The sequence below is a fragment of the Callorhinchus milii genome, unplaced genomic scaffold (genome assembly GCF_018977255.1).
Source record: "Callorhinchus milii isolate IMCB2004 unplaced genomic scaffold, IMCB_Cmil_1.0 Scaffold4, whole genome shotgun sequence".
In the NCBI taxonomy this organism is placed as follows: Eukaryota; Metazoa; Chordata; class Chondrichthyes; order Chimaeriformes; family Callorhinchidae; genus Callorhinchus; species Callorhinchus milii.
Genome location: NW_024704745.1, coordinates 41,800,419 through 41,826,291, shown reverse-complemented (window position 1 = coordinate 41,826,291; position 25,873 = coordinate 41,800,419). Strand labels below are relative to the sequence as shown.

Below are 25,873 nucleotides of genomic sequence, written 5' to 3'. Positions count from 1 at the left end.
TGTCTCCGCCAGGCTCAGGTAGGTGGGCCTCGGTCCCTGAGTTGGATCTGGATCCAATTTGGGACATCGGACTCCACACCAGGGCTGGCCTCGAGCCTCCCTCGCGTGTAAGCCAGGGGCCTACTCCAGCCATCGAGTTGCGACCTCGCTCCAAACGTCAGATTAGGCCTCACTCCAGGCGTCGCTCGTGTGAAGTCACCTCAGTCCCAGTTCTAGGCCGCCCGCCACAGGAGGCCTCAAGTCCAAGAGCTCCTGCCCTCCCCCTGTCCACTCCAATGGGACTCCGATTGAGCCCACTTGCCAGGATTGCAAAAAACCAGGGGGTTTTCCCCCGTTTTTGTAATCATGTTTGGCAACCTCCTCACGATTCCAGCCTCCAGCTCGCCGCCATTTTTTATTCTACAGTACAGTACTACAGCAGTTTCTTGCCAATTTTCTGCGATTTACTTTTTACTGACAGTAAATAGCTCTACTGTGATAATGGGATGTGCTCACTGATGAACGTTTATCCAACCTAAAATATTGCATTCAGGTAAACAAAGCAATTGTTCTCATAGGTTTCAGAAATCATCTGGATCCTCATTTGAAATGCAACCTCGTGATTCCCAAAGGCATCAATTATCCTTTACAAGTTTACATGATGCGCAGAAATGGATACCATAAATAATAAAATATTCAAAAGAAAACAATATCCATGTGTATTGCTACTATTCAACATTCAAACACTTGACTATATTCTTGCACTAGAGAGTAAACGATGGTGCAGTCAATAAACCAGGAATATTGTTTTGCACCTTCAATTAAAACTTAAACTAATTATACCCTTTGTTCATAAAAGCTGAGCATGGCATTGCATATTTATATATTTGCTTTGACTGTTCAATATAATCGTCAATATGTAAACAAACTATCAGATTAGCACATTTCAAATACCACTGCAAGGCCAATCTGTTACATGTGTACACAATGGAAGTGATCCGTGCCAACAGAAGAGATGCCGCATTTTATTCTAAAGGCACTTTCAGAACATGAAAAAAACAATTTAAAAACACTGAATATTCGTAACACTCCATTTACGGAACTATTCTTTTTCATTGTTGCACAATTTCGATCCACGTTTAAAAGTTTACCTTAAAAGTTAAATGTTTTTCTTCAGGATTATCATTACAGAAGATAGTTAAAACTATTATTAGTGGCAAGAGATAACGTTTTATCTCTTTACCTACTATACTATTTCCAGTCAATGATACTCAGTTTGTTTCACATTACAACTCAGTTAGAGAAACCTTTGCTAGTGTTGTCTGGTCTGAATACTTTTTTGACTGCTTTGATTCTTTGTATATGACTGATGTTATATTAACCAATATGAAAGGTTTGATGCCTTATTCTTTCTGATCATCAGATCACACACTGTATCCAAGTTCAATCCTATTATGGAGTCCTGTAGCTCAGTGGTTAGACCACTCGCCTTGCAAGCGAGACATCTGAGTTCCATTCCAGGCAGAGCGAAACCTTGGGCAAGTTTCCTTACTCCACACGCCTATTAATAATCTCTCCAAAACAAAACAATAATAAATTGGTCATTTTTAATCCACGACTGTTTGTGGGACGCTGCTGTGCACAATTGGATGTCGCATTTCACCCACAAATATATGGTCACTTACTTTACAGCATATTCTGTGAAGCGCTTTGAGACGTCTAGAAGACGTGAAGAGCGCTATATCAAACGCAAGGATTATTATTATTATTACTATCTGCTTTGTAAAGTTCTACTGTCTTTCAAATTCTGCTTATTGCATGTGACACGCTAATCAATCTGATACCAAGTCAACTTTATTCTTGCTCATAACCTCTAAGTCCAATAGAACAGTAAAATGCTATTTGATTGAAAGATGGTCTCAACTGTTGTTTTTCCTGCCCCTCCACTTCCTTCTGGACACTTGTCAAAGCTTGCAAAGGAATTTTGTGATCTCTTCCCTCTGCATGGTTCATTTTCCAGCTGCATTATAGAGAAAGCTAGCTTAATTCTCACTTCTTTCTCCTCTCTTAATTGTGATAATTCTGGCAAAGAATACCTCCTGATTGTTCAATTATACCTCACCAACCAACCTTATATTTTATTTCAACCATATCTATTGGATCCTCCACTACTCTGACCCCAAAGTATCCCTCCATTTGTCCTCAAGGGATCTGCCTCCAAATTTCAACCTAAGTCAAACTCTTAGAAAAACAAGGATTTTAGAAATGTGCTTGTGTTTGTATTAATTTTGATTATTCATTTTCAGCATAGCTGTAATACTAGTGATCTTCTTATTTATATTATGCACCTCTAAAACTCTGCTCTTTAACACTAATGAGTGATTTGTCAGCATCTTGAATAATAATAATCCAAAAAAAAACAATAATAAATTGGTCATTTTCAATCCACGACTGTTTGTAGGACACTGCTGTGCGCAATTGGCTGCCGCGTTTCGCCTGCAAATATACGGTCAATTCACTTTACAGTCTATCCTGTGAAGTGCTTTGAGACGTCGAGAAGACATGAAAAGCGCTATATCAAATGCAAAGATTATTATTATTATTATTATTGAACAACTCTGTTTCCTTTAACAGAGTCTGATATCGGACACTTCTTGCTTGGCAATGGAATGTCAGAATCATGCTAGCCTCTATGGTGGTCTCGGTAGTCTGGTTCCTGAGACAGGTGGGTCTGCAGTATTCCAGGGCCCTGTCAATAACAGCACTGCTGGCTCATCAGCAGGACCTGGAAGGGCAAACCAGTTACTGGGTGAGGGAAGGGAGCCATTCCATTCAGCTCCTGTTAACCCTGCAAGCCAAAGCCCTAACATGTAGGGTGGTCCTAGCTGAATAAGCAGTGGGAAAGCTTGCCAGACAGCAGATCAATGGCAAGCTATGCGGATTTAGTTGGTTAGACTCCAGCGCACACTCTGGGGTCCCCTAACCTTGACTTTTGCCAACCTGCACCTAATACTTTCAGATTTAGATAAGCAGGACGAGTCCATCCAAGGAGAGAGTTTGTGTTCCATTCCAACAATCTATCTATGGTATATCCATGCATAGGTAGGATGCATGGAAATCTCAGCTTGGTTTGGATACACTTAAACATGGTGATGGGTTTCCGCACGTGTCAGACACCCGGCTAAAATCCAAAGAATAATAATTACATTACCATCTTATATTTTATATTATTATTGAAGTCTTTCTCCAAAGTTATGTTCATCATAACCTAGGTTCTGCTCAACTCTGTACTATAGAAATATTTTTCCTTCTGACTCTTTGACCATCTCTGTACCGGGGGCCTCGATTATCATCAATAAATGAATTTTATAATTGTTAATAATGAAATGTGTTCAAAACAGAAAAATCATAAAAAAGTAAAACTGCTTGCTTCTCACCTGTGACTGTGGATGAGTGCATTGAAAGCCAAGCCATTCGACCAACTGGAAGTGAAATTGACAACGTTGACTGATGTATAGTTGGAGATAGACTGACGGACCCAGCTCAGTAGAATCTTCTCACTGTTAGTCTGCTGCAGGTTTGCCATGATTCCCTTCATAACATCTTTAACCTGAAAAGAAGATAAATCAATACTGAGGACTCCAGTATTAAATTCACACCCATGAAACATTGAGCAGGCTCAATCTGACAATATGTACCTCCCCATTGAGTTTGATACACAATTTCTTTTTGTTTTAAGCAATTTATATAATAATAATAATAATCCTTGCATTTGATATAGCGCTTTTCACGTCAGGAGGACGTCCCAAAGCGCTTCACAGAATATACTGTAAAGTGAATTGACTGTATATTTGTGGGCGAACCCAGCAGCCAATTTCGCACAGCAATGTCCCACAAACAGTCATGGATTGAAAATAACCAATTTATTATTGTTTTTGTTTTGGAGGGATTATTATTAGGCGTGTGGAGTAAGGAAACTTGCCCAAGGTTTTGTCCTGTCTGGAATTGAACTCAGGTCTCTCACTTGCAAGGCGAGTGCTCTAACCACTGAGCTACAGGACTCCACGAGTATTTAGTGCCTGTCCCATCTGGAGGACATATTAAAGCACTTCACAGAGCTGATTGGGAACCTGGCTGAGCTATATGTGTGTGTGTCTTGAAGGGGGAGGCGTGTGGTGGAGCTGAGGAGGCAGGCGTGTATGGGGAGAGGGGGATCTATTTTAATATATTTTGCACTATTATAATTTCCACTTCTCTTTTCATCATCATTCCAGCAACTATCTATATGATCTTATAGTCGGAATTGCTAGGCAGTCAGAGCACATCTGTACCTACAGGTTTATGAATGTGTTTTATATGAAATACTCTGTATTAAAGATATTTGTGATGTAATTTTTCTTTTGGTAAATTTGGGGTTCTGCACTTCTCCCACATTTAAAGCCAATCCGAACCAGATAAGAGTTCCACATATGCTTGGAAATTTCCCTTTGTCTGGAAGAAAAAGAGGGAAATTTCCACGCATAAATGAAACGGTCAATTGTTATGAAATAGAAGGTTGGGGTTGTCATGACGAAGGCTGTCTAATAACTCCTTGATCAGGTAATAATCCATACACTTTAAGATTAAGCATATCAATTTTTTTGTTTGGTCTGACACATGGAGAAATTCATTATGCTTAAGAGTAACCAAATCAATCAAAGAGTGGCAGATATATATGCCACCACATGAGGAAATTTCCCTGCACTCTCTCCCTCAAAGAATGCATCCCGCTCACCTAATTCTAGAGAATATTCGGCATTGGTTGGTAAGAGCCAAAACTTGGGGACCCTGAGAGTGTGTTGGAGCACTGCTTGAGTTTAAACAGCTAAAAATGCATGAGTCCCAATGAGAGCATTGTCTGGCAAGCTTCCCGCTTCTTCTGCCACTAAGACCACACATTAACGCTAATCATGGAATGTTTTTTGGCTATCTCCCATATCCCGAGCTCCTAAAGAGAAAGGCACTATATAAACAATAACTGTTGTTGTTAAAACTATTACAATTTCAGGACACATTACCTGCCAATGGAGGATGATGCTCCAGATCAAGCCCAGGGTAAGTTTGTGATTTCCATCCACTATATCACTTCCTCCAATATTTACCAAGTCAACCTGTGGAATAAGCAGAGCAGCAGAAATGCAGTAAAACTCACTACTGACTCTTACATTCGTGGAAAAGCTAGCACTGAAGGGAGGGCACTGGCTGGGAGGAAAACATCCCACACAGCTTTGAAGCAGCAGCATGTTTATACTATGTATTTTTTTACAGGTAATCGGCCACCCAATACAAGAATGACACTTGCATGTTACACAACAGAGCACTGCGGCCCTAAGAGAAGCTTTCTTTTTTGTTCCACTGACTCTCTGCAACTGAACACAGTGTGTGAACTGTTCACTCACAAAATGTTAAAGACTTTTTGTAAAAAGTGTACCGATTGCAGACACTAGATGGGGTTGCTGCAAGATAGTTTGGATGAAACGCGCCAGTGGCAGATTCATTCAACCTGTACCATCAACTCCGGAGGCAGTCAGAGGCATGTCCCGCCTTGGAATGTCAGGGAGGTGCTGAGTGGAACCATGGGCTAGTCTCTTACAGAGGGAGGAAGAAGGCCTAATCTTAGCCCCAGAGAGTCATTTAGCTTGCTGTGCCATGTTGGTTGGTACAGTAGTGAGCAGTACTGACAGAGAGCAGGGAGGGAGCCTGTCCACAACCAGACACATTTGTTGCCCAAAATGGGGGAGGCGGAGTGGCGGGGAACAATGGCTAATCTCTCCACCCCACCCCTTAAATATTGGAGGAAACTGGGGGAGATTGGAAAATTCTCAATAAAACACACAAATAACTAGAAATAAATTACTGGATAAAAACATGTTATGTAAGATTTTAACCTGGTTCTGAACTGAGACCTCAGTAAATGAGACAACTTCACAACTCGATGCAGAAGCTTGTGAGCTGACTTCAGCTCCAATCTCTCTCAGCCTGGAGATCGCCCACACAATCATGTGACTGTTCACTTACATTGTTCTTCTGCAAGATCTGCAGTGCTCTGTTGACATTGTTCAGTGCATGAACCCTCGTGGATCCCTTTTCTTTTACCTGGCAACAGTGAATAATACATGCATGAGGATTCAGAAATAATTGCTGACTATTCTACTCAATACACTGCTGTCATTCTGGCTCATTCACAAGGCATGAAGAATCCGTATTCGTGAAATAAATGTATAGCATTTTTATTGATCAAAAAATCACATAGAGTTGTTAAGATGTGGAAATGCCCCACCCAGAACAGTGGTTTGGGCGCATTGCACATTAGTTGTTAAGATAAGTATCTAAAAAGGAGAAATTGAAAGGGTATGGAGAAATGGCAGGAAAATTGGACTGAATGGATTTCTCTTTCAGAGAATTATCATAGGCACAATGGGCCAAATCTGTGTATCTCTTTGTGCGCTGTAAGTTTCTAAGCCTAAAGTGTAAGTGAATCCGGGAATTAATGGATTATACAGTTTCAGTACCAATTATTATGAACTAAAACATGCAGTCCATGGATTACAGGCATTGCTGATTAGGTAATAGCATCATCACAGGCAGAGACCCATCACCGTACTTAAGAGTATTCAAACCAAACTGAGATTTGCATGCATCTACACAAGCAAATTCCAGAGATAGATTGTTGCAATGGAATGTGTACTCACTCCCTGGAGGGACACATCCTGCTATATTATATATATATTATATATATATATTACTTGACGATCCATTGGCAGATCTAGCTGGACCTTAGCAAATCTTCCAGCTCCGCCCTCATCTCCACTAAATCGTCGTTCTACTCCAGGACAATCTTGGGTGCTAAGGACAACTGCAGGCTCCTCTTCTCCATCACCAACTGGCTCCTCTGCCCATCCTCTCATGCCTCGACCATCCTCACCTCAAATGCCAACTGTGAGGCGATGCTGGACTTCCTTGAATCCAAAGTCGAGGGGATCCCCTCAGCTGCCTCTACCATTCGGTCTGCTACACCCTCCCCATCTCCCACTCCAGCCCCTACCCATCCCTCTCTCCACACCTTCAAACCTGTCTTCCCCTCCTCTCTCACCACCACTGTAACCCACATGAAATCGACCATCTGCTCCTTTGACTCCATTCCTACCCCTTTCCTTACCTCCCAGTTCCACCTCCTTGCCCCTCTACTCACTGGCATCATAAACCTCTCCCTGTCCACTGGTACTGTTCTCACCTTATTAAGAATGGCCATCATCACTCTCATCCTTAAAAAAACCCTCCCTGAACCCATCTCTACCCATCAAATTACCACCCCATCTCCAACGTCCCTTTCCTCACCAAAGTCCTGGAACGAGTGGTTGCTTCCCACCTTTGCTCCTTCCTCTCCCGCCACTCCCTTCACGAACCCCTCCAATTGGGTTTCCTTGCTGCTCAAAGCACAGAAACGGCACAGAAACAGTCAAAGTGACAAATGACATTCTGTCCATCTGCGACCAGGGCTCCCTCTGCCTCCTCGTACTCCTTGACCTCCCTGCTGCCTTCGACACCGTCGACCACTCTATCCTCATACACCGCCTCAACCTTCACGACTCTGTCCTTGACTGGTTCAGATCTTACCTCTCACACCGCCTGCACTTCATCTCCACAAATGGTTTCTCCTCCAGCCCTCGCACTGTCTCATGCGGTGTTCCTCAGTGCTCTGTCCTTGGTCCCCTCCTCTTCAATATCTATATGCTCCCTCTTGGCGATATCATCCGCAGACATGGGGTCAACTTCCACATGTATGCGGATGACACCCAACTGTACCTTTCTGCCTCCACCCTTGACTCCAGGACCACTGCTGTCCTGACAGAATGTCTGTCAGACATCGTCCTGGATGAGAGCTAACTTTCTTCAGTTGAACGGCAACAAGACCGAGGCTCTCCTGATTGGCTCCCGTCAGCGCCTCCACACCTGGGGCACTGACAGCATCACCATCCATGGTTGCACACTCCACCTTACTAAGCCATTCCAGAACCTTGGCGTCTTGTTTTACGCTCAACCCTCCTTTTTATCCCACATTTGCGCCATGACCCGCTCTGCCTCCCCCCACCTCCCCAACATCGCCGGACCCCGCCACTGTCTTACTCCGCAGGCCACCCAAACCCTCATACATGCTTTCATTACATCGAGTCTTGATTATGCAAACTCCTTGCTTGTCCGCCTCCCCAACTCCTCCTTCCATAGCTGCAGATCATCCAGAACTCTGCAGCCCATGTCCTCTCCTGCACCAGACTCCATGACCCTATCACCCCCATCTCGCCCCACTCCACTGGCTTCCCGTCACACAGAGGATACAGTTCAAGATCCTCACCTTCAACGCCCTCCATGGTCTTGCTCCCCACTACCTCTGCGACCTCCTAACTCCCTACCATCCTGCTCGCTCCCTCCGCTCAGCAGCCTTCACGTTCCCCCGCCTCGCTCGCCCCACTATTGGCAGGCTGGCCTTCTGCCACTCTGACCCCACCCCCTGGAACTCCATAACTCTTCATCCACCGTGCTTTCAATCTCCCTGCTTCCCCCCTGCCCTCCACCCTCCCCGATCCCGATCCCCAGCTCGGGTCTGAAACTTTGTCTGTGCAGCGCTTTGGGATGTCCTCCCGATGTGAAAGGCGCTATAGAAATGTAATGTTATTATTGTTGTATTATTGAAAATTTTAGGTCCATTGCTTACTCTCTTTTTCTCCTGCCCATCTAAATTTCCCATCGTATTTTTCTGATCTCATTTTATTTTGTACTCTGTGCTGATAGTAGGTGAGATAATTATTGTTGCTTCACCTACAACATCTATCTTTGTACAGGACCTGTTGGCACAGAATCTGCCAGATTCTAACCACATTTAAGTATATAGATTCAATAGGTCAGTACCTTCTGGACTATATTACTGAATTTACAATAATGCAGTATTTTACCTGGTAATTATGGTTTAAAACTATTCATCAGAAGCGGTATGGATGGCATGCTGGAAATATAGTAGCTACAGTGTTAAAGAAAGTATTCAAGGACCACAACTAGCCTTATTATACACATAAATTTTCTTAATGCCCTGAAAATCATACATGATGAATTGGCTTTCTTTCTTGACAATGTCTTGAGTCATTTTCTGTGTAGAGAGTGCTCCAGGACTTTAACCTTGAATTACCTCAGCTTTGTTTTTGTTCAGTTACATTGCCCAAATCAATTATTTGTTAATAGTACACTGTCCATTAACATTACTAAGTCATTATATAAGAAGGACTAAGGTACAGTCTTATTTTATTTACCGAGGACATCGTAAAAGTTTTTATCTTAAATCAAATGCCGACAGCTTTTTGACAATAGAACTACTTGGAAATGCATGAATGTTTCTTTCTTCCACAAAAATTAAAACATGCTCATTTGGTGATCAACTATCAAAATCTCAAATCTAATCCAGCAAAAAACATGCAAAAAATGTTCTTCTGCACGACAGATCAAACCAAAGAGAACTCACAACTTTAAAAAAAGGAAGAAAATTTGGAATGGGCAAAACACTACTCTTCGGCAAAGGGCTTTAAACGCCTGACTTTTCAGGACAGGAACTGGGAACAAGTTACTGCAAATTTTTTTAAAACTGAAATCTTTCTTTTCAGAATTTTCCGCAATTCAAATATACTAAATCTGAAATTAGGAATAAAAAGGGTTTTAAAGAAAAAAACATTATGAGGTATAAAATCATTGGCTATATACGAGAGCAGTAGCTACATACCTGAAGCAGCAACCAATATATTTAAAGTTAAAGTAAATTCTTTGAAATTGGTAGGGTAAATAATTTGGTAGTTTGAAGAATAGAAAACCATTTGCAAAAATGTTCTAATGAAATAGGGAAAATTAAACTTAATTACAAGTCAAGCCATAAAAGTCCCACACTCTACTGCAGGCTTACACTATTAGCGTGATTGTAGTGCATTACTGATAGAGATTAGTACTCCCACACCTCAAGAGAAAACATGCTTTTGCCATGTACCAAGTGGTGCTTTATGCCTGCTACTGATATAATGTGACCATTGAGAACAGTAATGTAAATTCATCACATACTATATCATAACCAACAAGACCCTCCAGGAGCTCGAGAAGCCTTCTTCCATCACAAAGGTCAGTAAACAGGTCGTCAATTACAGGTTTTCTAGTCTAGGGAGAAAAAGAAAAAACACAAAAATATCAGATCTGTAGAAATCCAAAGGGTATGTTCTGCTCACCTTTAAGATTTTGGACAAATTGAATACATCATCCAGCTCAAAGATATCACCAATGATCTGACTTCACATAGCCCTACTCAACCATCTGACTTGTTCTGAGAATCTACCAGCTTCGCCAAGTTCGCAAAGAGCTTCATACAATGATTTGATGTTGGCAAACACAGCAGCTAATCTGTTCCAGCAAAGTCTCACAGATAAAAATGATATGAATGAACAAATTAAATATTTTTAAATGAGTTTAGATCAGTCAAAGCACCAGAACGAACTCCTTGCTCTTCTTTGCTGCAGTGGATCAGTATTGTCCATCTGGGCCACCAAAACAGACAGAAGGTACTTCGATTTAAAGTCTTATCAGAAGGTTGGCACCTCTGACAATGTAACTTACCTCATTAATGCACAAACACAGCGGCCCATGATGAACTCAAGTTCTGGCCTGTGTTTCAACTCGGAACCTTCTGACTCAGAGGCGAGTCAGAATTATACACAGTATTAAATAATTTATATAGCTTAACGGACTCCATTCCAGACTGCAAAGTATAAATTTCTCATGGTGTTTTTCATTGCTTATCCCCTTACACTTGAAACCTGTCTTGTTGCTCTCTTGTGTATCTTTTCTAATGGAGTACAACCACATGCGTTTGTGTCTTGTTGCACCCCCAGTCCCCTTATGTAATCTGAAATATTTATTGAAATAATTCCTCTAGATGGGGACTTTTTTCTTATGAATAAATAAATCTCATACCCAAGCACTGGGCAAAGAGGAACATTAACCCACACAATGCTCAATCTTGCAGCCACTGACTTGGTGTAAATCAAGCGATTGCCTTATTACTGGCTTTATGCTTCTCCTCTGATATCTTTCCTTTTAACCTACCTATTAAATATACAACCAGAATAGAGACTATATTTCAACAAATCCCTGCCTACTCTGTCATCATTTGGGAACCATGAACATCTATTATACAGTCATCATATACATGTTATCATCATGCAAAAGTAGTGGCCAGATTAAAAGAGGTACATTAAAAGTTCTTTACACAACAATTTACTTTTATATAGCACTATATAAAATATAGTATATAGCACTATATAAATAATGCTAAATATTCCTTGTTTTTGAAATAATGCCTTTCACGTCAAAAGGATGTCCTGAAGTGCTTCACAGCATACACTGTAAAAGATAACGATTGTATTTTGTAAGTGAATGCAGCACCAATTTTCACACAGCAATGTCCCACAAGCAGCCATGAACTGAATGACTAATGGATTGTTGGCCAGGACCCCGGGAGAAACTTAATTCTCATTTTTGAATAGTACCTTGAGTATCTTTAACGTTCACCTAAACAGGTAGACAGGACCTCGGTTTAACATCTCATCTAAAAGCTGGGACCACTGCATTGGAGTATCAGTCTCGATGGTAAGCTCATATTCCTGACATGGGGCTGGAACCTACAGCCTTTTGACTCATAAGCAAGACCGCCCACCTCTCGAAAACTCGGTTTTCCAGTCAGCTGTGTGATACACGTTGAGAAGTCTTCCACATGTGAAAAGTGTTATATAAATGCATACTGCTGTTAATCGAGCCAGCAGTTCAGTGTACGAACAGCTTTAGAAGGTGACAGGTAGGAGAAAACCTAACTGCTGGACACCAATGGTTTGCCTCCCAATTATCTCAGATGCTAGACATAGAGAACGAGTTTACAAAATGTCACCGTGCATGGACAAAGGCTATTTGTGAACATGATTATTGTTTTTAAAACTCATTCTTATTCTGCTGGTCATTAATTTCAGCCAGTTTGAAGTCCAAATAGATTTGTAGCATCCCAGTGATTCAGTAATCCAAAAGGACATAAAATCCTAAAGGATCTGCATACAAATCCCACATCCTATGAGAATACTATCTGAAGTATAGCTGGTATTTCATCTGGCATGTCTGACTGCCGTGTACAATTTAATTCAGAGCAGAAATTCCATGGCATCCGCAATGCTCAGTGAAGCAGCAGAATTTGTATTGATGTGTTGGAGCATTAAAGATTAACAATCCCAAACAGGCATGTTGGGCTTGCACATTCTGCAAACCAATTTAACTGGAAATGCATTTGTTCATAAGATGGATCCAGAATGAGTCTTCCTGTGCCATGTTCGTTTTACTTATATCAACATGGTTGTAATTCAAAAGCTCACTAATTAATACACGTCTGTTCCATTTACAAGAGAATTGCACCTTTCAATCATCTATTTAAGGCTCTGGTCAGCCTATTGGAGTACAGAATGGCTTCAATGTGAGTACAGCGTTAATATTATGTCATTCCATCAACCTCTGTGTACGATGGTACTTGTTAAAACAGCAGCATGTTTCTAGTTATTTATTATAGTGCAGTTGGCCTTCTCCAAATGATTTCTGCCTTAGGTTTTTATGTCCCTTCTGTTTTGGGTCTCTCAACATAATCTGTTAAAAACCAGAGAGTGTAACACACCAATATAAAATACTGATGTAATGGAATGTCAATGCATTTTCCAGCACCGGACATCTGCTATTGGAATAGGTCTATGACTGGAACTTATCATATAATAATCCTTGCATTTGATATAGTGCTTTATCACATCTTCAAGACGTCTCAAAGCGCTTCACAGAATATACTGTAGAGTAAATTGACTATATTTTGTGGGCAAAACGCGGCAGCCAATGGTGCACATCGGTGTCCCACAAACAGTTGTGGATTGAAGTGACCAATATTTTTTTAAAAAAGGAATTATAACCCCCGGAAAAGTGATCAGTCAATCAACTAACAACCAGATTCCTACTTACTGCTAGATAAACAGAGGCATGTGCGTAAGGAAACTTGCCCAAATTTTGCCCTTCCAGGAATCAAATCTAGATCTCTTGCTTACAAGGCAAATTCTCTAACTGAGCTACAGGACTCCATAAATACTGAAGCTTTATGAGTGTGTATGTGTGTGTGTGTGTAGCTTGCATATCTGCATATCAGACCATAAGAAGCAGCGATGAAAGTTCAGTTCTGTGTATAAAATGTTCTACTCTACCAACAAATAAAAGGCTGTGCTTGTTGATGTGTTAATATTAATATTGTGTTCACAAATAAATGGATTTCCAGTGCAACAGAAGTATGTCTGCATGACAGGGATGACATGACTTCATATCCAATAGACAATTTTATAGGGCCATTTTCTCCAAGCTGACTTCCTCTCTTTATCTTTATCTCACCCACTCACCAACACAAAATGATAAAGGGGAAGTTATTAAGACTATAAAATTAGGGCATCCAATGATGTAGTGGACAGAGCTCAAGCGTAGACGTGGGGGTTTGCTAGTTTGAATTGAGTTTGCTGGTCTCTGCAGAGCTGCATGGGGAGGCTAAATTGGACCAGCGCCTTGGGACGTCCTCCTTACGTGAAAGGCGCTATACAAATGTAATTTATTGTTGTTGTTGGACCAAATAAATATAACCAACCTGGGTGACTAGTTCTGATCCCTATGAACATCCTCCAATTCTAATGCAGGTGTGCGACAACCAGATGAAGAGAGTCCTGGCTAATACGTGACATCCTCTACGGCTGAAACCAACATTATAGAGGCTGGGAACTTGGAGCAGAGGCCAATGGAGATGAAATTAGAAAAATAATCGGACACTTTTTTTTAAAAACAAGCAAAACAAAAGTTCAGCAAATATTGCCCACTCTATTGTTGCATGTTACAGTATTCATACACGCTCACTGAAACTATATTCTCACAATCCAAAATGCCAAAGTTACCATTTCCAAGGTTAATTATAGAAAACCAATTGCTACTCTGGCTGAGGTCAACTATTTCAGCAAAGACTGGGTGGGATTCAAACCTGCGACTTGCTTGTTGTGCTTCACCAGGCTATGTTTTTAAGAACTCGGCAATGTTAGAGCTGCAATTCATCTTTTCAATGGACACCACAACTTCTATATAAAATAGAAGTTGAGTGTAAACATAATTCATAATGTGGTAGACATAACAATTTTAAGAGCTCTGCAATTCCATTAGCTTTGGTGCAATGTAATAGGTGTTCTTTATTTAACAACAACAACAAAATTACATTTGCATAGCGCCTTTCACCATCGGCAGGACATCCCAAGGCACTGGAAAGACAGAGTTACGGGCCCGAGATGATGGTCAGGGTGGGGGAGGGTGGAGGGCATGGGTGGAAGCAGGGAGATCGAAAGCATGGTCGAAGAGAGGGTCCTGAGTGCGTCTTGAAGGTGATGAGGGAGGGGGCAAGACGGAGGGACTGTGGGATGGAGTTCCAGAGGAAGGGTGGCAGAGTGGCGGAAAGCCTGTCCACCGATAGTGGGGCGACCAAGGTGGGGGACGTGAAGCAGGCCGGAGCTGAGTGGAATGAGCAAACAGGTAGGAGGTGGTTAGCAGGTTGGAGAGGTAGGGGGGAGCAAGACCATGGAGGGCTTTGAAGGTGAGGACCAGGATCTTGAACTGTATCCTCTGTGTGATGGGAAGCCAGTGAGTTGGGCGAGGATGGGGGTGATAGGGTCGCGGAGCCTAGTGCGGGAGAGGACACAGGTTGCAGTTCTGGATGATCTGCAACCTGTGGAAGGAGGAGTTGGGGAGGCCAACAAGCAGTGAGTTTGCATAGTTGAGCCTCGATGTAATTTAATTTAACAGCTCAAATGCAATAAAGTCTAGTAGTTAAAGATGCAGAGATTGTGAATAGATAACGGCAGGAGCTGTGGATTGAGGAGCAATGGTAAAACTGAAAATTGCTATCAGACAAGTAAGCTATGTATCACACAGATACAAACCGAACTCCAGATCAGATGTATCTACCAGTTTGCGATAGCACAAGAAGGACCTCATAAGGTTAATCAAGCCTTGTGTGAGTCAGAGGTCTCAGTAGTCCTGTTCCTGAATCAAGCGGATCTGCAGTACGCCAGGGCCCTGCTGATGACAGACTAGCCAGGATAGCTCATCCTCAGGACTTGGAGAGGCAGACTGGGTACTGAGAGAGAGAGAATTCTTCCCACTCAGTTCCTGTTAACCTTGCAAGCCAAGCACCCAATGGGCAGTGTGGTTCTAGCTGGACAAGTAATGGGAAACTTGCCAGACAGTGATATCAATGGCAAGCTATGCAGGTTTAGCAAGTTAAACTCGAGCAGTACCCCAACGTACAATCTGGGGTTCCGAAGACTTGACTCTTGCCAACCTGCGCCTAATACTTTCTGAAATTAGGTAAGCAAGGTATGTCCTTCCAGAAAGATAGTGCACAATCCATTTCAGGCACAGGGAACTTTACATATATAAGTGGCGGACATATGTTGAACTCAGTCTGGTTGGATACTCTTTAGCATGATGATAAGTTTCTGCATATGTCAAATTCCCAGCTGACCAATAAAAAATATTTATCCAATTTTTTATAAATGCTGTTAGGAAACCAGCTTCAACAGTCAGTTGTGGTAAAAACTTTTTGTGTAAAAAAGAGAAACATGAGGGAACAGTTTTAGTAATTCACTGATTTGCCAAGACACAAAAATGTCACAAACATCCATGTAGTAGGTCAATGGGTGTTAATTAGATTTTCAAGAAACAACAATAAGCGTTGATTATAGTAAACAGAGAGCTTAATGGAGAGAAATGAGGAGAGACAGTGATAGCCCATCATTAGAGGATATGAAGGCAAAGCTTCCCTCCTCTTGTTTCTGTTGTCCATTGCCACAGAATCCTAACCCCCTTCATGATACAATAATTCAACATCCAATAGTGTATACAGAATGTGTTGAGTTACTTTTCCCCGTGACCCTGGTAACCCGAGTACCTTTGCACACATGAGGTTGCAAGTAAATCACACCCTAGTATTCACTCAACTTCACACATGCCCACAACTGGATTTTAATTTTGCAGGTAGTGCAAAGGCACCCACCTCCCACCCCCAACATCAAGGTAGTCATTAGGTATCTAACAAGCACAGGTTTGAGGCCTTGCTAGGTGGACAGCAGGTACCAAGAACTCCTTGCATGCCACTTGATGAGCAGCACTACTCACTCAGAATAAAAGGCATTTACTATGAGAGAGCGAGAGAGAGGGGGGGTTGTTCAGAGTGTTGGTGCGCTAGCACACTTCACAATGTAGGAATGAGAGTCACTTCACGCCCACTATTTTCCACATGATAAATTCCTAACCACACTGTAGTCAAGAAGAGAGGCAAAACACAGGTCAGACATTTTCCCATGGAAAAGATGTAAAGAAAGTAAAATAAGTGACAGAGTCCCCATGGATTATTCTCCTCCAATAACCAGTATAGGCAGTAGAGAACTGAAAACAGGTCAATTCTCACAGCACTAAATGCTGCATAGAACGTAAAGGAAGAGATATAGAAATAATGATTTTTTAAAAAAATGTAGAGAATGAAAGTTCTTTTTAAAAAATTGTCAATATCGCATGACTAAATCATGGTGAGCACTGGTATTACAACACTACAGATGAGATCAATTTCTTCCATGTATTCTGAGGCTACGTTAATAATATCTTCAGGCACCCATTAATGATTAATCCTGTGCTTTCAACCAAGACACATGGTTGCGCTTATGACTGATTGATGTAAACAACTGCTGACAGTACAGTAGTATGGAGAATAATCTTTACTGATGTTACTTGAATAGCCTGCCACCTATTGCTAAAAATACCATCCTAAAAGCTTAATCCTTACAATGATTAATGAGAATATGATGTTTAAAAGTTAGCATTCTCGGTCCACTAAGAGACCTTTATTCACAACTTATATTTTTATATTATTTATTTGATATGTTTTTACAGAGGTTGCATACTGCTACATTTTACTTGCAATTTCATGAATAAGCAAATATTATGAATTTGCACTTTGGAATTTTTCTTACAGTAATATTTTATGGTTGTGGGTAATGCTAACAATGGATTTGATTGAAAACATTTATACTGGTCCATTTACCAGGTCTGATGACCTTTTATGTATTGACTGACTGCTGGAAGTACAACAGTAACTTGCATTTATACAGCGCCCTTCACGCAGGGCAGCGTCCCAGAGCGCTTGACAGTGGTGCCCCACGACGCCAAGCCGGGGGGAACCAAGATATCAGAGCTCTGACATTGCAAATTGAATTTCACACTCAACTCATGTAAACCTTTCAGGACAACAATCTGAGGATAAAAACTCTGTTTTGGAGACATGAAGCATCTGTTGAAATCTCTCTTGATTCTGAACAATATAATAAAATAATAAAATCACCCTGATGCTTTAGTTGGCACAAGATACAACAGGCTGATGTCGTATGGAAAGCTGGTAAAATGGGGAACATATTACTTTCACTAAAATATTCTATTGCAGCCTTTTCTTGTTCCTTGCTTTTTTAAGTTTGTATATGTCGGTTAACTTGGGCTGGTTTCAAAAGCTGCAACATCATTACAAAACTAATGATAAGAAGCATGTGTATGTCAGCAGCTAATATTTCATTCACAATAGAAGCCACTTTGAAAATCGTTTTTGTTCATTCACTTCCACCTCGCTGGTAAACTCCCTCCGTTCATCTTAGGATGGTATCTTTTTACAATACCATCTTAGGATGGTATTATAAAAAGAGAAGAAAAATATATTCACAGCAGCCAAAAATCAGCTCTGCCAGCCCATTTGCCATAATTTTGCCACTGCTTTCTCAACCCTGCAGTATAGAACAAATTTAAGAAATAAAGGGTTAATGTACAATTGTATAGAGCCTGTTTCACTCAATAGATGAGTGTTACGGTTCAAAAGACTGTTCAGAACTTTGTTTTAAGGCATGTGTTCAATTCACAGAAACAGACATTTGTTTCCCGTGATTTAGAAATACGCTTATGTAACACCTGCCTTCCGAGAAGCATTGCCTTTCAGGATTAACTACTCGTCCGACTAGTACACAGTATTGCCTATATTGCATGTAATCTCCATCTGCACTGTCTCTTTCAGAAGAAAAAATAATATGAGCTGATTCAGGCTTTCTCCAATTAAACCAAATAAGTGTATTTACAGGATAGATCTATATATAGAAAGTCAGAAACATCACTGTGAGGTGTTGTGATTGTATTTGTAGCTGAATGTAACAGCCAATTTGTACACAGTAAAGTTCACAAACAGCCATAAAATGAATAATCTATTTTATTTGGGGTGAGAGGAATTGGGGAACCGAGAGAAATTCTTTGAATAGTTTCATGACTTAATGTCAACAACAAAAACTTGCATTTATATAGCACTCCTCACACAGGGTAGTGTGCCAGAGCACTTGACAGTGGCAGAACACGACACAGCTGGAGGGAATGGGGAGGTGACCGTAAGCACGATCGAAGAGGAAGGTCTTCAGGCTCAACCTGAAGATGGGGACGGAGGGATCAAGGTTGAGGGATTGAGGGAGAGCGTTCCAGAGTTTCGAGGCGTAGTGACTGAAAGTGCGGTCACCGATGGGCACGAGGAACAAGGAGGAGGCCGGAACCAGCAGAGGGTTGTAGTGGAGATCGTGGGTTGGGGAATACTAATCCCTGCACTATTCTGTACTCCTTAATATGGTTCCTCTTCAAATATTTCTCCAATTCCCTTTCAACAGTTCAATGTTATGGTATCAGCTTCAATAACCAGTTGTGACAAAATATTCTATGTTCCAACAGCTATTTGTGTGAACGGGGCCCCAGCCCAAATTTTAGAGTTACAAACTGGAGTTTACGCCCCTAGTTATGAACCGATTCATGAACCAGTGGGAATAACCTATCAGTATTCCCCAAACCTATTTTAGTGAAGGCTTCCAGTAGATCTTGCCTGTTTTACTGTCTTGCTTGATTAACCTTAACCTGTTTCACTGAAAACAGCCCCACCTTTTCATCTCTATGCACCTAACTGAACTATGAGAGTTCAGCACCAAAAACAACAGCATTTGTTTTACAAGCTGTAAGGAACACCTCTGGATCTGCCACACTATCTAACAGCCAGCATTATACAGTGACATTATCCCAGTTGAATATACTATGTACTTGCTGATGTCCTCTGGTTGTAACCTCAAGACAAGACCTCTCTTCCACATTATAAAATCCAGTTTTGTTTTCAGCACGTCATGAAATCCAACAGCAATTTGATTTAGGACAGATTCAAAAATCATACACTGGTTTTGTGAAGATGAACTGTCTGAATGATTCATTATTCTACACAGCTCTTGCTTTCTATAGAATGAGCATTCTGTCATTGATTCTATTGTATTTCTCAGCAATAAAATAATTTACTCAGCTTGTCTCGCTCAACTGATCTGACTGGTTCTCATCAGCTGCTGAGTTGAAGTACGACTGCAGGTACATCTTGCACTTGAATGCACACTTACAATTTGTTGCTAAGTGACAAAAGGAAGTTTCACTCCTACTTCAAATGCACAGCTCCAGCAGAATATTCCTCAAAATCTTAACAGATGAGACATTAAATCAAGTTCTCGGCTGGCTGTTCAGGTGGACGTTAAAAATCCCATGGCACTGTTTGAAGAGAGCGAATTTCTTCTGGTGTCCTGGCCAACAATCCCCTCAAATAAAATAAAGATTCACTCGCAGTTTGTAGGACAACTGGCTGGCACATTCGCCTACAAAATACAGTGACTACACTTTTCAGTGAATTCTGTGCAGCACTTTGAGATGTTTCAATGACATGATCAAGTACTTTATTAAATGCAAGGATTATTATTCACAATGGAAAATATGAGAGGCAGAATAAAATTGCCCACTGCAAATCTTTTTGCCTATAAAAATAGCTGTAATTTTGAAGTAAAGCTATACTTATATTCAACAGGTTAAGATGGCAAAACATTTCTTTTTGAATACAACCAAATTGATATACCCTGTGTAAAATGTTTGTTGTAATAGATATTGATGGGCATGATTTAGATTTACCACAGTGCATTGCAAGTCTTTAATGTCAATGAGAGATTATACTATTAAACAATAAGCTGCAGGACATATTGTATGAAAATGCATTTAATTGAAGAATTAATGAGGCACACTCATACGTACAGCTCAAGTGAAAGCAAACAGTGCAGTAGGTGGTTCTTAACTCTATTCCCGTTTGAAATAAAAGACAAAAACAAACAGCAGGAATGGAAACAGTGCTTTCTCACACAGGAGATACACGGATGCTCTTACATCTGGGCTAAAATGCAGTTTTCAGCAACTCATCCTCGAGCTTTCTTCTCATGCAGCTTCTCGCGAGGAAGTAAGGAAGCAGAAATGTAACCCGACTATCTCTTCGGACAGTTTCGTGTTTTGCAGTTGAAGATTTTAGGGCGTTTTTCTGAGCTATTTGTTAGATACAACCTTCCTCCTAATTTTTTTACTTCTTGAGGATTGTCTGATAAGAGTGTGGACTGAGCATCAAGTTTGAGAGATCTCTATCATCTAATGTTTCTATTCTTCTGATGGGTATAATCTCTCATTCATGCTGCAGTCTCTGGGCACTGCAACCAATATAGTTGACTCATTACCTTTTAGTTGCACAAAGGAGTATATGTCGCACCTGCTCCAGATAGTGGAGCAAAAGATTTGCTCAGACCGATGGGAAAGTCACCCCTTATTCCATCTCTTCCAACCACAAAAAGACTTGTGCGAAGATAAACGTGTGCTGTGGATTTTACAACAACATTGACAAAAGATGTCAGAGAAATGCCATAGATATTCATTTCAGTTTTTTTAACCAGAGAACGGTCAGATCAACTGAAATTACAACAGCTTACTTATATAGTGCCCTTAACACGGGATAGCATCTCGGAGCGCTTTATTCCATTCCAAATCTTCAACATTTGTTGGGGATGATTCATACCCACTTCTCAAGATTTATCTTAGAACTTCTACTACCACTTCTACTACATTAAAATTGTTGCTCAACACTGTTTTGGGAAACAATCAAGTTTCTTTATTTAGAGTTAATGCTGGTTTTGGTTTTCTGGTCTTTGTAAAACAAGGGTTAATACCTTGAGCATTTCGAACTTTAAAGCTTGATCGAACAGTGATCATGCATTGAGTGTACATTATTTTGATGCTGTTCACCCTTACGTACTTGCATAAGAGTGAATATGAACTACTTGTTTTCTCTCTCTTTTGGGTAAGGTGACAAACAACATTTTGTCCATCTGTGACTAGGGTTCCCTCTGCCTCCTCTTCTTCCTCAACCTCTCTGCTGCCTCAATACTGTGGACCACTCCATCCTCCTCCGGCCTGCTTCAGGTCTCCCGCCCAACCTGCTCTACCATCAGCAGCCGGGTTTTCGGCCTCTCTGCCCCCACTCTTTGGAACTCCATCCTACAATCCCTTCGCCTTGCTCCCTCTCTTGCCTCCTTCAAGGCACGACTCAAGACCCTCCTTTTTGACTGTGCCTTCAGCCGCCTTCCTACCTCCTCTGCCCTCCCTCATCCGAACACTGCCCCCCCACTCTCGGGTCTGATCATTGACTGTTCAGCGCCTTGGGTCATCCTCTCAACATGAAAGGCGCTTTATAAATGTTATTTTGTTGTTGCTTTTCTCTCTTTTGGGTACTTTTTCTTTTGATGCTTTAGACAACACATCTCAATCACAAAGTGATTTGTATTTACATTTATGTTTGTATACAAAATACATTCACTACAGTTTACAGTATATCCTGTGAAGTGCTTTGAGACATCATCCTGATATAAAAGATGCTATATCAAATACAAACATTATTAGTTATTTTCATTATATTAATATGTTTGAAACAAATGAGACAATTATAGTGCATCGCTTTTCCGGGAATAATAGTTTCTTCAAAAAATAATAATAAATAAATAAATTGGTCAGTTAATCACATTTTACCCACAAATCCCCTGAAGATTTCCATAGTGATTAGTGGAGATCCCAAATTTAGGGTAACTTTTAATAATAATAATCCTTGCATTTGATATAGTACCTTATCACATCTCAAAGAACTTCACAGAATATACTGTAAAGTGAATTGACTGTATATTCTGTGGGTGATATGGGGCAGCCAATTGCACACAGCAGTGTCCCACAAACAGTCGTGGATTTACTGACCATGGTTATTTTTTAAGGCATGATTACCCCCAGAAAAGCAATCCGCCAATCGACTAACAACCGAGTTCCTACTTCCTGCTTGCTAAACAGGTGTGTGGAGTAATGAAACTTGCCCAACATTTCGCCTTGCTGGGAATCGAACTCAGGTCCCCTCGCTTGTGAGGAAGTGCACTAATCACTAAGCTACAGGACTCCACATTTTAGGATCTTGTGATAGATTATAGGTAACATATGTCCATGTTTGAAGAATCTATTCTGGATTTCTACAAAGACTGGAAATCACTCATGGGAAGCAAAGCCATCAATTTTAATCAACTACCTTTTTGACAGACTACCTGAAATACAAGTTTAAAATGTAAAACTTTACAAGGTGAATCACATACACATTGCCTTAGATGAGTTGATCTACATGGGTTTGTTGGATTTATCTCCTTGTTGGAGCTATAAATATTTAAAACCAACTTGGTCACTTGCCCATATATGTACCACAACTCTAAACAGAAGTTGTCTAAACTACACTTCCCGTTACCAAACACGTACCCTTCTGGATAATGTTTCACGGATTCATATCACCATAAAGATGAAATATAATTGAGGTAGGTGTGCTCAGCAGTAACCATATTGATTTAAAGTTGGGAGGAATAAAAATCCAACAGTAATCTCCAATAGATCATAATGATAACAGCAACTTGCATTTATAAAGCACTCTTCATGCAGGATGACAACTCAAAGCATCTCAACTAATTCATAGCCAATTTGATTCTTCAAACTTGTTCATAAACATCATTAGTAAAAATGAAGTTAGACCTTGGTTCAAAAGGCGTAAGTGATCCTGACAAATGTCGATTCGAAATTATGCCTCCAATGGATCTGTGTTCCTTCCTTTTTACAGTAACAGAAATATAACTCAAACATTTTGCATTGGAGAGAACGGCCAAACTGTAGCCGTATGTAATGAATTAAACAATATAAATGTCATAAAATTAATTAATGATGATGCAATTAACTTGCCTCCACATGAATGAAGTAATGTAATATTATGGCTTTTATTCAGGAGGTTTGAAATAGAGAATCCAGGACACTAACAGCAAAAAAAATGAACATATTGTACACCTATCAAGTGCTATTGGGGCTACATCAAATGCAAAGCTAGGAATAATCCACAGTTATCTCACAATGTCTCTTCTACCCGACAGGACACTACCTTGTTTTACAGAAGAAATCCTAGTATAATCTCCTCAAATACGGTGTACTTTATTGAAGTATAATACTTGCAAATAATGCAAGGTGAACAGTTTAAGCCTCATCAAGCCTGCTCACTTCACAATGTATGTAGAACTTATATCAGAATCAAGGACTTCAAAGGCTCATTTTACCTCCTGGGGTAAAACTTCACATAAACATCCTAAACCCCCAAGGTAATCGGACAAATCTCCACATTATTTTTCTCACATCAGTTAGCTACAGGGGTGTGGGGAAAGGGTAGGTAAATGGAACGGATTGCTCTTGAGGGAGCCGGCACAGGAGCGATGGGCAGAATGGATTTCATTTGTGACGTAAATTGCTATGGTTCTATCATATTGGTCTTTTCAATCTAAATACACATTTCTCTCTCCTCCCACCCCATCCCCCAAAACACACAAACACACACATACACAGCAAAAAAAATCAGTCCTGTAAAGTACAGGGTGACCAAAAAGTTGTGATACAATTACAATGTCTAATAAGTCTTAAAAAAATGATATATTTGTTTGTTTCTAGATAATAGGGTAGATATCATGACTTTTTGGTCACTTTCCTATTCGATAGTGCCTACAGTCACCCCGACCCCTGCTCCGCCACTGTCAATCTCTCTGGATGCCACTTTGTGTGAGGGGTGCTATGTAAATGCAAGTTGTTGTTCTCAAAAAAAATTGAATTTCTTGTTCTTTTTGAGAACTTTTTTAAAACAAAATACTGAACCAGTGACTTCGAATAAAATTAAAGTTGCATTTTCCTAACATCTCATCACATCTCAAAGGCAGTACTGTATTTTCTTTACAATTCTCTAAATTCAAAACATTTGCCAGACACTCTGGATATACGGGTAACTTCTACATTTTATTGATAGTCTATCGACCACTGGAACACACACAGATCTGGCCAAAAGCACCTTGAAAATCCACATTTATTTAGTCCAACTGGGTCATATCACAACTAAAGCTTGCCTCAGAAATAATGATCATCATTACCTAACGGAATTACAATGGTGATGTTATCATGTTGTGATAATGACTATGTGGGGGCAAGGATGCCAAGGAACCATTAAATGTGTGTCGCCTAGGAACGTGGATCCACAAAGCACAGGGCCTGTTAATACCTGGAAAAATGAATACATCTGTCCTTTGGATGAGACGTTAATCGCGATACCGCCTGCCTGTTCAGGTGGACATGAAAAATCCCACAGCACAATTAGAAAAGAGAAGGAAGTTTCTCCTGATGTCCTGATCAACAATCCTCCAAATAATATTGGTCATTCACTTTATGAGTGTTTATGGGACATTGCTGTGCACAAGTTGGCTACCACATTCACCCACAAAATGCATAGCCATATGCATAGTACACTAAAACTTGCATATACCTCATCTTTATAAATCGTATAATCACCCAATTCGTACATTCAACAGGGTCCTATTCAGTTTCCTGTCAAAAGCACTCATATTTCTTTGTACTACTCGTATTAATCGCCTCCTAACTCATAATGCTGCTCCCCTGCCTTCCATTACTCCCGCACTTACCAGCTGCATTGAATCGCGATGCTGGTGAGTGCACATGCGACGATGGGTCAAGACGCATTGAATCGCAGGAAATGTAGTCTTGAACCATCACTGCTTGGCACTTGCCTGCTGCATTGAATTATGTATGCGAGGGTGTAGATTGATTATATCAACTTTATATGATTTATACTGTTTGCCTGCAAGTCGGACTACGAATAAGTCATATTAAATGTCATGGACCTGACTGATACGACTTACGTGAGTTTCACTGTATATTCTGTGAAGCGCTTTGAGACATCCTCCTGACATGAAAGTGCTATACCAAATACAAAGATTATTATCATCCATGTGCTGGTTGGTGTAGGGGGTGGGGGAGGGAAGTGAAATGAAATTAAGCAGAGATGAGATGTGGAGCACCAATACTGTGATTCTGGGAGCTGAGTATTAAATTAGAAAGACATCAACCTGCATTTATTATAAAACAAGACTGGACAGTTCATATAATTGCTATCCACAAAAGTTTAATTTGGAATATTTCTTTATGAGATTCTTACTTCCTGCAGAAATTCCAATCCAGGAGTAGATCATGTTGAAGCAGCGTTCTCGTGGGTCAACATGAAGTACGGTACTTTGAGTCTCCGTTTATGCAATTTGGATACTGGAAATTAGACCGCACACTATACAGTCAGTACTTATACGCAAAGCCATCTTTGACCACATACCCAGACCTCACCCCAGTTTTGAAGCATATAGTGCCATGAATTATTTCTCAC

General features: G+C 40.6%; 1 protein-coding gene across 1 annotated transcript in view; it reads right to left on the bottom strand.

The window, feature by feature from the left end:
* Positions 1-25,873, bottom strand: part of LOC103186406 (dystrophin-like) — a 775,626-nt gene that overhangs the window by 621,334 nt on the left and 128,419 nt on the right. The window contains 4 exon segments of the mRNA XM_042334068.1: positions 3,417-3,589; positions 5,037-5,129; positions 6,037-6,114; positions 10,114-10,206. Coding sequence (XP_042190002.1) covers positions 3,417-3,589; positions 5,037-5,129; positions 6,037-6,114; positions 10,114-10,206 — 437 coding nt within the window.